Source organism: Schistocerca serialis, chromosome 4 (assembly GCF_023864345.2).
Source record: "Schistocerca serialis cubense isolate TAMUIC-IGC-003099 chromosome 4, iqSchSeri2.2, whole genome shotgun sequence".
Lineage (NCBI taxonomy): Eukaryota > Metazoa > Arthropoda > Insecta > Orthoptera > Acrididae > Schistocerca > Schistocerca serialis.
In genome coordinates this window covers 486,724,418-486,737,791 of record NC_064641.1, presented here as the reverse complement: position 1 = coordinate 486,737,791, position 13,374 = coordinate 486,724,418, and the positions used below count along the sequence as shown (strand labels likewise).

Here is a 13,374-nt window from a genome sequence, read left to right as displayed (position 1 = left end):
CCGTGTCATTGTTACCATAATTCATGGGCTTCTTTGCCATATATACTTTCTGAGTAATCATTTGTTCTTTGATTTGCTATAATTTTGTTTTCAGATACTGTACATCTGGTAAATATTAAACTTTTTGTTATTATTTCATTGTACTGAAATTACATTTCAATTTCAGTACAATGTTACATTTCAATTTCAGTACAAAACAATTATTATGAATGTAAAAACATTTAATCATAAGAATGGAAGTACTTGACATGGTAGTTTTAAGCTTTTATTAATATTATTTATGAGAGTTATTAGAATTAGCTCATAAAATCCAAATCCAAATGGAAAGTACTAACAGATATTTAGTTCTTGTTGCAACTAATAACAATACTGATCTGATAGAAATCCAGTTATTTGCTTTCAGGTATAAGCAGAAAATTTTGTAGATCTGATATTAGAATGATCCTCTTCTGACTCTTTAAAGATTATGATTCTCTACATGTTATCTTTGCTGCTGTATGGCAAGCCCAAATTTATATGTACTTAGTAATAATCTATTTGCCAAACAATTCCATTTATATCAGTATTTACTGAATGCCACTGATACATATAACAAGTGTCACTGTGTATCTGTTCGAATAGAAACAGAACAGTATTTTAGCTGTAATGTGAATTATCATTTCTTGTACATTTATTAAAAGAGCCATTGTCTTACTAAGGTGACCTGCTACTTATAATTTAACAAATATATGGGAATTTCTTGATAGGTACCTAAAAGCATGAGGTAAATAAAAGACACAAGGACTTTTACAATTCTAGAATAAAAATGTTAACATCTTTGTACCTGAAACCTGGACTAGAACTACTGGTACAAAAATCATGAAAGGGTTTAATGTTAAAAGTAGATCCTGAAGAGGGTCAACAAGGATAATAACACAGAAACACATATGAAAATGAAAAAATGAACATGACTGTGAGACAACGGGCTATGAGACGTTTCATCGGATAAAAGAAGATAGCATCCAATCTCAATGAAAATTAAAGGGAAATTTGAGCAAACAGTCAAAGGAATATACTATCTTTTCACGTAATGGTTTCATTAGTGATTTAAATACTTATAATGTTATCAACTTTAAATAAACATTATGTAAGACACATGAATTGTGCAATTCAACAGAATTTCTCTATAATTCATTTTCATTACCATCGCCATCAACATCCTTATCACATATTGGACATTGCTATATGTCTGGTCCACTAATGGCACCAGAAAAAATGCCAGCAATGATACTGATATTATTCCATCATCATCCATCACCATCAACATCCCTATCACTGATTAGACACTGCTACATGTACTGGTCCATTAACGGCAACAGAAACAAATGCCAACAATGATGGTGATGTTATTCCATTGTATTTATTCTATTGTAGTGCTTAAAACAGTAATGTATTTATGTGGTATTTACAAATTATATATCTGTTAAAGTCAAAATCCAGGAATATTCTCGAGCTGTGTATATTTACAATTGGGCAATGGTATAGTCTTTCTAGTTTAGTTAGAAAAGGAGAAAAAAAATTAACTATTAAAGTTTCATCATGAGGCACTGTTAATATATGAGATATAGATTATTACCTGATGATTGACCTCATTTAAAACAATTACCATAATTAATTACAATCAATACATGGATAATTATTGACAGCAACAGGTACTGCAAATATGAAATATAAGAACGAAGTTCCATACATACATTAAGCTGCTGTTAAGATGGCAGAACTTCTCTTATTTTGGTCCACCTTATTTTTTGTGCTCTGGAAAAGGCTCTTAAGTTCTAAAACATTATCTATCTGTAACATAATTCTTTTCATTTTTTATAGATATCCTACAGTTGTTAATTTTTGTTACTACAATGAAGACTCAATATTTTTCTTCTTGTGTTGATTTTATGGTATATCACAGTGTCTTCCAAGATCAAAGAGGGGAATGTGTTTTTGCCCCATGATGAGAATCTGTACAAATACACCTCTTACTTACCACTTTAATAGGAATGCAATAAGACATAAAATTACCAGAATTTTTTGTTGTAAAATGAGTGATTTTCATGCACATGCAACATTTAAAGAAAAGCAGATCTTCAGGCACAGCAGAAATCTTCATTTCTAAGTATAGAGAAATGGTGGGAGAAAAACAAACCATTGGTTTTAAGGTAAGACTAACAAATGTTGAAATCAGATTTTTGTTATGTCATGAGATGATAGTTTTATGATCCTTGTACATAATATACAACAATCAACAACTAAGAAATATAGCTGTGTGGGAAACTCTGTTCTACAACGAAATTTGAAGGTCATCTGTAGACCTCAACATTATAATCGGTGAACAATGACATATATAATATTGATTGCCATAACAATTCAATTTTCAGAATGATGTTAAGTGTTAGATAATTACAGTCTCTTAAGTCATAAGTTTATTTGACTACACTCCAAGGTTTTATATTATAGAATAAACATATTCTGGCTATTACTCGACAGAAGGAATTCTAAAGTGATGTTAATGTTCTGTTCAGTTGGTCCATTTATCTGTTCCATTTTTCTAAATCTGGTGATTGTTTTGTAGTTACTTGTACATCTTTTCAATAGCTTCATGGAAAAAAACAAAGGACTCCTATTTCAGTGATACAATAGGTGGGATTACTCATTGTTGTTAGATATACAATAGCTGGGATTACTCATTGTTGTTAGATATGTAAGACTTGAATATAAACTATGAATCTGTTTAATATTCTCTCTTAGCATGTTCTTGTTTATTTCTTTTTTGTTATTGGCAGCTTTGCAGAATCACTGTAGAACATGGAATAACTGAAAAATTTTAATATACAAATATATGAGTTTTCTTATGAGGAAAGTACTACTTCTGTCTTACACCACTTATTTCTCACAGGTAAACAAAAACCATTTGGAAATATCTATCTTCAGGTACATATTTAAGATATTTTTGAAAAATTATGCCTTCTTACTTCCTGATCTAACTGTATAACAAAATTAACAGGAAAGAGTCGCAGTGTATATTATAAAATTGTCTTTCATTATGTACAAAAAGGATCAAAGAAAAATGTGCATATGAAATCTCACTCAATAATTTGTACTAAAAGGTAGTTATGATAGTAGTTATGAAAGGATCTAGGATTTTAAGAAACTTGGTATGACAGTCATGACAGAATTATGTCATCTCTATATGAAGGACACTGAATCATAGCAAGTTGCAGGCGTAGCACCAAATTAGTACCATCGAATCACTTACACATAATGGTTAGAAAATAATTTTACAGTGAATTGTCATTTGCGTAGAACATGCCACATTGCAATGGGCTTGCGTAAAGAGGATAACATTTGACTCCAATGTGAGAGTGCCTTCCCTGTAGCTTGTGCACCCACAATCACATGCCCCACAGCACGAGCTCGTGGCTCTCCTGTATTTTCTGCAACAGTTACCCGAAGCTGTATTGTCTGAAAGCAAAGAAAACAAGTTTATGCTACATACTGAGTCACTCATTAACATCAATACATTATTTTGATGTTGCTGCATGATACAGTTGATAAATGTGTGACATCGTATAAGACATTCACTGACATCGTTGGCTTTTGCACTGCATGCAGCAGTTGGTAACTGTTTGCAATAATGGAAAGTATGAATGATGGAAAGTGAACATGATGAATGAGGAGTCAAGATGATTAGAAATGTTGCCTAAGCCAATGAAAAAACAGGGTTTGATAAATGTTGTCATGATGTGGAGTGCGTTAAATTACATGGAAGCATAATGGAATATATTGTACAGAATATTGTTCAATAAAAGAGAATATTCTGTAAAATTTTATTCTCAGGTTCCTGCATAACCATAATATCACAAAGTGGGAAATTTCAAAAATACTGGACAATGCTGTCAAAATATATACGCTATAGATCAGTCTGTCACCATAGCCTTTTTTCCCTGCAGTCATATTTTTTGACATACCTCATGTATATGAGGTACAATGCATCAAACACTTAAGATCAAAAACAGAAACGATACATTGCTAAAAGACGATGGCAGACCCGACAGTGTGAACCTGGAAGTTGAGTCCTCTTTCAGAACAAAAATTCTCATATGCTGGCAACTGAAATGAAGTTCTACATCTACATCTACATCTACATCCATACCCTCCAAGCAAACTATTGGTGCGCGGCGGAGGGTAATTTGAGTACCTCTATCGGTTATCCCTTCAATTCCAGTCTCGTGTTGTTCGTGGAAAGAAAGACTGTCGGTATGTCTCTGTGTGCACTCTAATCTCTCTGATTTTATCCTCATGGTCTCTTCGCGAGATATATGTAGGAGGGAGCAATATACTGCTTGACTCCTCGGAGAAGGTATGTTCTCGAAATTTCAACAAAAGCCTGTACCAAGCTCCTGAGCGTCTCTCCTGCAGAGTCTTCCACTGGAGTTTATCTATCATATCCATAACTCTTTCGTGATTACTGAATGATCCTGTAACAAAGTGTGCTGCTCTCCGTTGGGTCTTCTCCATTTCTTCTATCAACCCTATCTGATACGCATCCCACACTGGTGAGCAGTATTCAAGCAGTGGGAGAACAAATGTACTGTAATCTACTTCCTTTGTTTTCGGATTGCATTTCCTTAGGATTCCTCCAATGAATCTCAGTCTGGCACCTGCTTTACCAATGATTAATTTTGTATGGTCATTCCATTGTAAATCACTCCTAATGCCTACTCCCAGATAATTTAAGGGATTAACTGGCTCCAGTTGCTGACCAGCTGTATTGTAGCTAAATGATAAAGGATCTTTCTTTCTGTGTATTCGCAGCACATTACACTTGTCTACATTGAGATTCAATTGCCATTTCCTGCACCATGCGTCAGTTCGTTGCAGATCCTCCTACATTTCAGTACAATTTTCCATTGTTACAACCCCTCGATATACCACAACATCATCCGCAAAAAGCCTCAGTGAACTTCCGATGTCATCCACAAGGTCATTTATGTATATTGTGAATAGCAACGTTCCTACGACACTCTCCTGCGGCACATCTGAAATCACTCTTACTTCGGAAGACTACTCTCCATTGAGAATGACATGCTGCGTTCTGTTATCTAGGAACTCTTCAGTCCAATCACACAACTGGTCTGATAGTCCATATGCTCTTACTTTGTTCATTATACGACTGTGGGGAACTGTATCAAACGCTTTGCGGAAGTAAAGAAAGACGGCATCTACCTGGGAACCCGTGTCTATGGCCCTCTGAGTCTCGTGGACGAACAGCGCGAGCTGGATTTCACACGATCGTCTTTTTCGAAACCCATGGTGATTCCTACAGAGTAGATTTCTAGTCTCCAAAAAAGTCATTATACTCGAATATAATACGTATTCCAAAATTCTACAACTAATCGACGTTAGAGATATAGGTCTATAGTTTGCACATCTGTTCGACGTCCCTTCTTGAAAACGGGGATGACCTGTGCCCTTTTCCAATCTTTTGGAACGCTAGAGACCTACGATACACCGCTACAAGAAGAGGGGCAAGTTCCTTCATATAATGTGTGTAAAATCGAACTGGTATCCCATCAGGTCCAGCGGCCTTTTCTCTTTTGAGCGATTTTAATTGTTTCTCTATCCCTCTGTCATCTATTTCGATATCTACCATTTTTTTATCTGTACAACAATATAGAGAAGGAACTACAGTGCAGCCTTCCTCTGTGAAATGGCTTTGGAAAAAGACATTTAGTATTTCGGCCTTTAGTCTGTCATCCTCTGTTTCAGTATCACTTTGGTCACAGAGTGTCTGGACATTTTGTTTTGATCCACCTACCGCTTTGACATAATACCAAAATTACTTAGGATTTTTTGCCAAGTCAGTAGATAGAACTTTACTTTCGAATTTATTGAACGCCTCTCGCCTACATTCCGCTTCGTGTAATTTTGTTTGTCTGCAAGGCTTTGGCTATGTTTATGTTTGCTGTGAAGTTCGCTTTGCTTCCGTAGCAGTTTTCTAACTCGGTTGTTGTACCACGGTGACTTTTTTCCATCTCTTACGGTCTTGCTTGACACATAATCATCTAATGCATATTGTACGATGGTTTTGAACTTTGTCCACAGATCCTCAACACTATCTGTACTTGACATAAAACTTTTGTGTTGAACCGTCAAGTACTCTCAAATCTGCTTTTGTCACTTTTGATAAACAGAAAAATCTTCCTACTTTTTTAAAAATATTTCTATTTACGACTGAAATCATCGATGCAGTAACCGCTTTATGATCGCTGATACCCTGTTCTGCGTTAACTGTTTCAAATAGTTCGTGGCTGTTTGTCACCAGAAGGTCTAATATGTTATCGCCATGAGTCGGTTCTCTGTTTAACTGCTCAAGGTAGTTTTCAGATCATGCATTTAAAAAAAAATTCCACTGGATTCTTTGTCCCTGCCACCCGTTATAAACGTTTGAGTCTACCAGTCTATATCTGGTAAATTAAAATCTCCACCAAGAACTATAACACGGACGGGAAATCTACTCGAAATATTTTCCAAATTTCTGCCACAACAGCTGCTGAGTCAGGGGGCCTATAGAGACATCCAATTATCATGTTTGAGCCTGCTATAATCGTGATCTTCACCCAAAGTTCCTGTGGTAAGTGAAGACAGGCGTACAGTGGAATGTTTGCATACGACGAGTTCTACATGTATGTACTATAAATGAATAAATACCAACACAGCAAACTGTGTTCATTTGGAGAGAAAGAATTATGACACATGATCTAGATAAGAAATGTATTACCATCCGGTTGGAAACACGAATGTGGGGAGATTATTTTCATGGGGGAGTAGCCTGTTCTGAAATAGAAAATAGGGAGTGAGAGACCTAAGACAGATGTCCTCTTTTAACAGTCCTGTAAAGCTGACTGAGACTTTCTTCAAACGACATGCCTGAAGAGTCTGACTTCCAATGGGCTAGTTGTGCGTCTTTCTCTGTTTTTTGTTTTCATACTGTTGATAAAAAAAGAGCTTATCCCAATTTGTGACCTACCTGTAGAGCATGAGCTGGTACACTGAAAATCATTGCTTCGTTAAAGATAGGACAACGTTCACCACGTTTAGTTGTTGTTTTCTTCTTATGAACTTTCTTCCCATGTTGCAATAAATAAACCTGCAAACAAAAGGCATATAAACAAACAAAATGCTTATAATTTTCTCTTAGAAAACGATTACACACAAGGGAAAAGTTAGAATGAAACATGGGTTAACATCATGTCGACGGTCAGCATAATATGCCTGAAACTGTTTAAGATATTGTAATTGTGTTTTCACCTAGGCGAATTGTGAGAATGTTCTCACTAAACGACGTATGGTCTTTTTTCATAGTTGTGAGCAACAGTTGCCAGAACATCTATTTCATTGGCTTCGCTCGTTCCAGGCTAGCTCCTTATCCTGTGCGTCAGGGTCGGCGACGGCATGCTACACTGCGTATGTGACACTGTGTAGTGCCCCCAGAATTTTACGAAAGTCTGGAGACACTTGTGTTCCAGCCGTTTCGAACATGCGTTATTTTAAAGCAGGGCGTAAGGATCAGCATGGGATACTGCACCCATTTATTGTTTGTGCAGGCGAAACTGGAAGGGAGATAGTTCGTCGGCGCTAGCAAGTGTTCAGCGCGACCTGCGAAGAATAAACACATACGGCCCGGAAGCTCCTTGGCCGGCTGCAAAGCGTAATGTAGCTTTGTATTGTTGAAAAACAAATGGAGAGACTCGAAATAGTAACTGTTTATTAGACATTGAACTGCTGTTGAGAGTACGTGGACTGGACGTGGATAGTCAGCCACGATAAAAGTTTATGCATTAATTGTGTTCAAAAACGTGTAATTAACTGATCGTGGGTGCCCAGTAATGTGTGGGCTTACGTCATAAAGTTTAGTTGTTTTTTTGTACAAAGTGGAAATAAATATGTTCTGGTGCATTGAATGATATTCCAAGAGTAGAGTATTTTTAAATAAGAAAAGAGAGAGAGAGAGCGAGAGAGTGAAAATTTCCCCTTCCTAGCAGTGAAATCTTCGGAGAAGCGTCCGGTGCCAGCAGAAGACATAGGCGCTGCAAGAAAGCAGAACCAGCATTCTTCAACAAGTAAGTCCACGAAAACGCCTAAGCTTTATAGAGGGAGCTTAACATTACACCGGGCCACCGCAAGAACGTGGCGACCGTAAAGAAAGGACCTGAGAAAGAAGGGGAAATATCAAGGAAGTTATAAGAAAAAGAAAAAAAAAGTTGGGAGTTGCCATATCAACCGATAACAGCGAGCCTGAAGAGCGATTCCACGATACTTATCCAGAAATATCGTGTTGATAAATGGTGAAATGATTAAGGGAATGAAGAAAATCGCAGAACGCTGCAGTTAGTCTCAAATCGCCGACGCCGCCGTCTACAAACGCTGACGCCGCCGCACACCAACGCCGACGCTGCCGCACACCAACGCCGACGCCGGCTTACACCAACGTCGACGTCGCCGTACACCAACGCCGACGTCGCATCACACAAACGCCGACGTCGCATCACACCAACGCCGACGTCGCATCACACCAACGCCGACGCAGCCGTCCACAAAAGCCGACGCCGTCGTCCACCTACGCCGACGCCGCCGTCCATCGACGCCGGGGAGCTACTACTGACCTTTGATTGTTTGTGAAGTGTGGCGTGTTGTGGAAATAAGCGAGTGTACTTTTAATGATAACTAGATTGAAGGCAAAACAAAACACAATGGAAAAGGAACATCAATCCGTAGAGTCTGTTGGGGCTATGGGAATTGAAAAACAGGGACCAGATTTAGGCGAATTAATGAGGTTTATCAAAGTGCAGTTTGAATCACAAATCAGAAAACCAGAGGCTCAAGTTAATATCCTAAGTAATCAGATGCATAAATGGAAAAAAGAATTGAAAAAAGAATTGTCCAATTCCCTGAGTGGACAGACAAATATTTTATTTAAGGATTTAGAACAGAGAAATGAAGCCAATATAAAAGGATTAGTTCAAAAATTAGAATATGATGTAGACTCTAAATGCAGTAATTTGGAAACAAAATTTAACGAAAAATACGACTCTTTGAAAAATGTATGTAATGTTACATACGACTCTTTGAAAAATGTATGTAATGTTACATTTGATGTTGTCGAACAAGAATCAACTACGCTAAAAACCAGTGTCCAGAAACAAGATAAGTTGCTCCCCCTAGTACAGGCGCAAATTTCAGGGGTCAAATCACGGGAGGAAACCGTAGAACAGAACTTCAAAGAAAAGTTAATGACTGCAGAGCTTATAAATTTGAATGGCTTAGAAGAACAAGTAGAAGAATTAATAGGACGAAAGATTGAAGAGAAACTAAGTGTTGATATCTCTTCGCCTATAGTATCTTCCGATTTAGATAACACCAAGGCAAAGTTCCCCAAAATATTATATTAAATAAGGACATGATAACTGATTTGCAATGGGGATCAAATTCAGGTTTGTCGAGACAGTTTCCTAAATTCAAACCAGATGGGGAGGTACATCCCACCCATTTCTTAAAACGGTTTAACCAAGCCATACCTAAAACACACAAATTTTTTCTGAAATACGTAGGACCTTATCGTATTCAATCAATAGTACACCAAAAAACCCTATATTTAGTAGATCCTGTGACGGGAGAGGGAAAGGGAATGTATAATGTTAAGGATATAAAACAATATGTACAAAACCCCCAGGGACGTTGACGTTCTGTGTCGACGGGTGGAGTGACGTCCACCGGTTCCCGAGTTGGGTTCGGTGTTACTTCCACATTAGTTTTCCTACACCGAACTCCCTTCAAATCTTCGACTATCCTGTAATCTATTTATAGCCCTTAAGCTATCCTATCATATTAGTATTAAAAGAGACCAATTATGACTACACGATTATGACTAATTTAAGGAGTCACAATAAACAGTAACCTCTAAGCATGAGATAAAACTAACAGCGTAACATTCTAACAGGAGATATAATATGATGGTACTGTTTAGGAAGAATGATACCTAGATGACATAAACTGAACATGTGTATGAAATATAAAGTGAAGTGACTAACTGAATAACTATTTGATTATAGTGTTTATAATTTCTATTTTTATAGAATGTTTTATATTTTTTGTAAAGTGTGATGTGGTTCGGGAGGGTTTATATCCAATTTCGAAAGGGATGGGTAGCATAGGCACAGACACGACCTACACACCACGCCCTTCATACAACCCTCGCAAAAAAAAAGTGTGACTGGTTCTTCATCATTTGCCGTTCCATAGGAGTTGCTAAGTTCTTTTCTTCGGGGACTTCAAAGGTGACGGTGAGAATGTCCGTTCTGCAGGAGACGGCGAACATCATACCTCCTCCGGCTTCTCACTTAAGTACCGGCGAAGGGGGGAACCTGGGGAAGGGGGGTGGGAAGGGTTTCCTGTCTTTGGGGCTGTCTTCTTTCTTTCTTCGATCTTAGCAACCAATTCTTTTATTTCCTTTCTTACTTCTCTTAAGAGTACCAATCTATCTTTCCCTCTGTCCACATTCATATACTTCTATCGCTGAAGTCCTTCTCTTTTCCGTGATTTCTAAAAATCTTCAACTAAGAACCTTAGTAGGCCAAAGAATCAGGACGCACGATCACACTTCCACACTCAAACAATTAAATACAAAGACGCAGACAAGTAACACACAGGGAGATGTAACAACCGTCACAGATAAGGGGGGAAGTAGTGCTCGGGAAGGGCTCGAGCACATGTGCTAAGTAATGACGGTTGCACATCTCAAAGCAATAGATATTAAGCCAGAGGTATCGAGTCAGATAAGCTAAAGGAACAAGGGGGGACGAAGTGTATATCCACCTGTGTTCATAGCTATAGTAGTGCAAAGTAATATGAATGGAGATAAAAAGAAATAGATATTAAGCCAGAGGTATCGAATCAAATAAGTTTCTGATGAATAATAGGATTGTGCAGACCGAATAGCCCGAAGAAAAGAAATAAAGTTACAACCATGGACGAAACATATTTACTTATTAAGGCTATATAAGTGAGCTGTAAGCAATGAACAGGCGAAGAATTTAAGCAGGTACGCTGAAGGACTCAGGAGGAGGAAAGGAGAGGTAGATAGAAATTTTACCAGGAAGTTTTAAATGAAATAGTGTGCAGAGGAGTACGAAAGAGGCAAGACAATGAATCATTGTTAGAGACGATAGGGAGGGCGCATCCGATATAGATGCAAAGAGAGAAAGAGAGGCAGGTAGGCAGACCCAGAGGAGGCTGACCTATACTGTGCGGGCAGGAGCACCAAAAAGGGGATTGATCTGTATCATAGTTTAGTATAAATGGAAGAGGCGTACCTACCCAAGGATGAGGAAGAAGATGTTTTCATAGTATCAACCCTTACGTAGATTGGAACCCAAAGGGAAAGGGTGGTATAGTGACCTGAGATTGTTGTGGAAAGTTTCTCCTGATAAATTTGAATTCTAAAATTTTGTTAATAGAAAAGACGAGTCCTGCGCGAGGAGATAGAAAAAAGAGAAAACCCCCAGTACAACTATTTTTTTTCAGACCCGAAAAATCGGTGGTTATCATTGCAACAGCTTCTAAGAAAAAGTAAAGACTCTACTCAGAATAACGCCTGAACTTTGAAACTGGCTAAGGGGAGGGATTTATTTTGACTCAATCCTAGAAACAAGAGTACATAAATCTATTGGAAATAGCTGATACTTGTTGTACTGTTAGTTTATCATAGTACTATGTCTATGAAACATATTACCAACAGCATAATGAAATAACGGAGATGGAAGAGAGTTTTTGTACATAATGTTTTTATGTAGTACAAAGTAACAAGGTAAGTGTTAAGAAAAAAAATTATTAAAATATATGTTGTGTGCAAAATAACGAATGTTCGAGCTAAGGGGAGGGTTCTTGCGGTGGCCCGGTGTAATGTTAAGCTCCCTCTATACAGCTTAAGCGTTTTCGTGGACTTACTTGTTGAAGAATGCTGGTTCTGCTTTCTTGCAGCGCCGATGTCTCCTTCTAGCACCGGACGCTTCTCCGAAGATTTCACTGCTAGGAAGGGGAAATTTTCACTCTCTCGCTCTCTCTCTCTCTCTTCTTATTTAAAAATACGCTACTCTTGGAATATCATTCAATGCACCAAAACATATTTATTTCCACTTTGTACAAAAAAAAAAAAAAACAACTAAACTTTATGACGTGAGCCCACACATTACTGGGCACCCAAGATCAGGTAATTACACATTTTTGAACACAATTAATACATAAGCTTTTATCGTGGCTGACTATCCACGTCCAGTCCACGTACTCTCAACAGCTGTTCAAGGTCTACTAAAACAGTCACTATCTCGAGTCACTCCATTTGTTTTTCAACAATACAAAGCTACATTACTCTTTGCAGCCGGCCACGGAGCTTCCGGGTCGTATGTGTTGATTCTTCGCAGGTCGCGCTGAACACTTGCTAGCGCCGACGAACTATCTCCCTTCCAGTTTCGCCTGCACAAACAATAAATGGGTGCAGTATCCCATGCTCATCCTTACGCCCTGCTTTAAAATAACGCGTGTTCGAAACGGCTGGAAAAACAAGTGTCTGCAGACTTTCGTAAAATTCTGGGGGCACTACAACCGTGCAACACATGTTCAGTCCGAGGTTCGGCCTGTTTCTCCACTACTCGGCTAGTCTCAACTTTGCTCGGCCCTTCTGTGAACTGCCTGGTACAGAACTACATTTCGTTTAGCAGAACCATGGGACCGTGTTCCTTGGTACGGCATTTTTCGGTAGGCACGACTTGTTTCAGTTCGACAGAATCGCGGTTTCAGCGGTGTTTATTCTTCACTCTTTGTTCGTGGACTAAAGGAAGTTCACAGGTCCAGTGGCCCTTTGCACAAAAAGAGTCAGTTTAGGGATCTATCATCACAAGCCTTTAAAAATTAATGAGTAGCCTATCACAGAACAGAAGGATGAGAATTCTGAATATCTATTATGCAAGCGCATAATTGACGGGTACCGCAGATTTGCTACGCAACAGCATTACAACACCATACAGAAAGAAATTAAAGATTATTTGACCGTGAAACAAAAAAAAGAAAAAAATTACAACGCTTGACAGACGATTTGTATGGGATTCATTGTTTTGTACATCAAGAAGCTCTTTGTGCTACATTTACAGGCATGGCGCAATTGACGAAATTGATGGTACGAATAGTACACTTTTTGAAGTCGCACGCGTTATATACTGTCAGTTACAACAATTTTTGACGGAACTGAATGAAGAATATGGAGACGTTACATACTACTGCAAAGTACTT

The 13,374-nt window shown here is 38.1% G+C and overlaps 1 protein-coding gene across 1 annotated transcript in view; it reads right to left on the bottom strand.

The window, feature by feature from the left end:
• Positions 1 to 3,313: 3,313 nt before the first annotated feature.
• The window catches only part of LOC126474569 (synaptotagmin-12-like), a 102,961-nt gene continuing 92,900 nt past the window's right edge, over positions 3,314 to 13,374 (bottom strand). Inside the window, exons 9-10 of the mRNA XM_050102046.1 lie at positions 7,061 to 7,180; positions 3,314 to 3,492 (exon numbers count right to left, since the gene is read on the bottom strand). Coding sequence (XP_049958003.1) covers positions 3,322 to 3,492; positions 7,061 to 7,180 — 291 coding nt within the window. The 3' untranslated portion in view covers positions 3,314 to 3,321. The remainder of the gene's footprint in view (positions 3,493 to 7,060; positions 7,181 to 13,374) is intronic.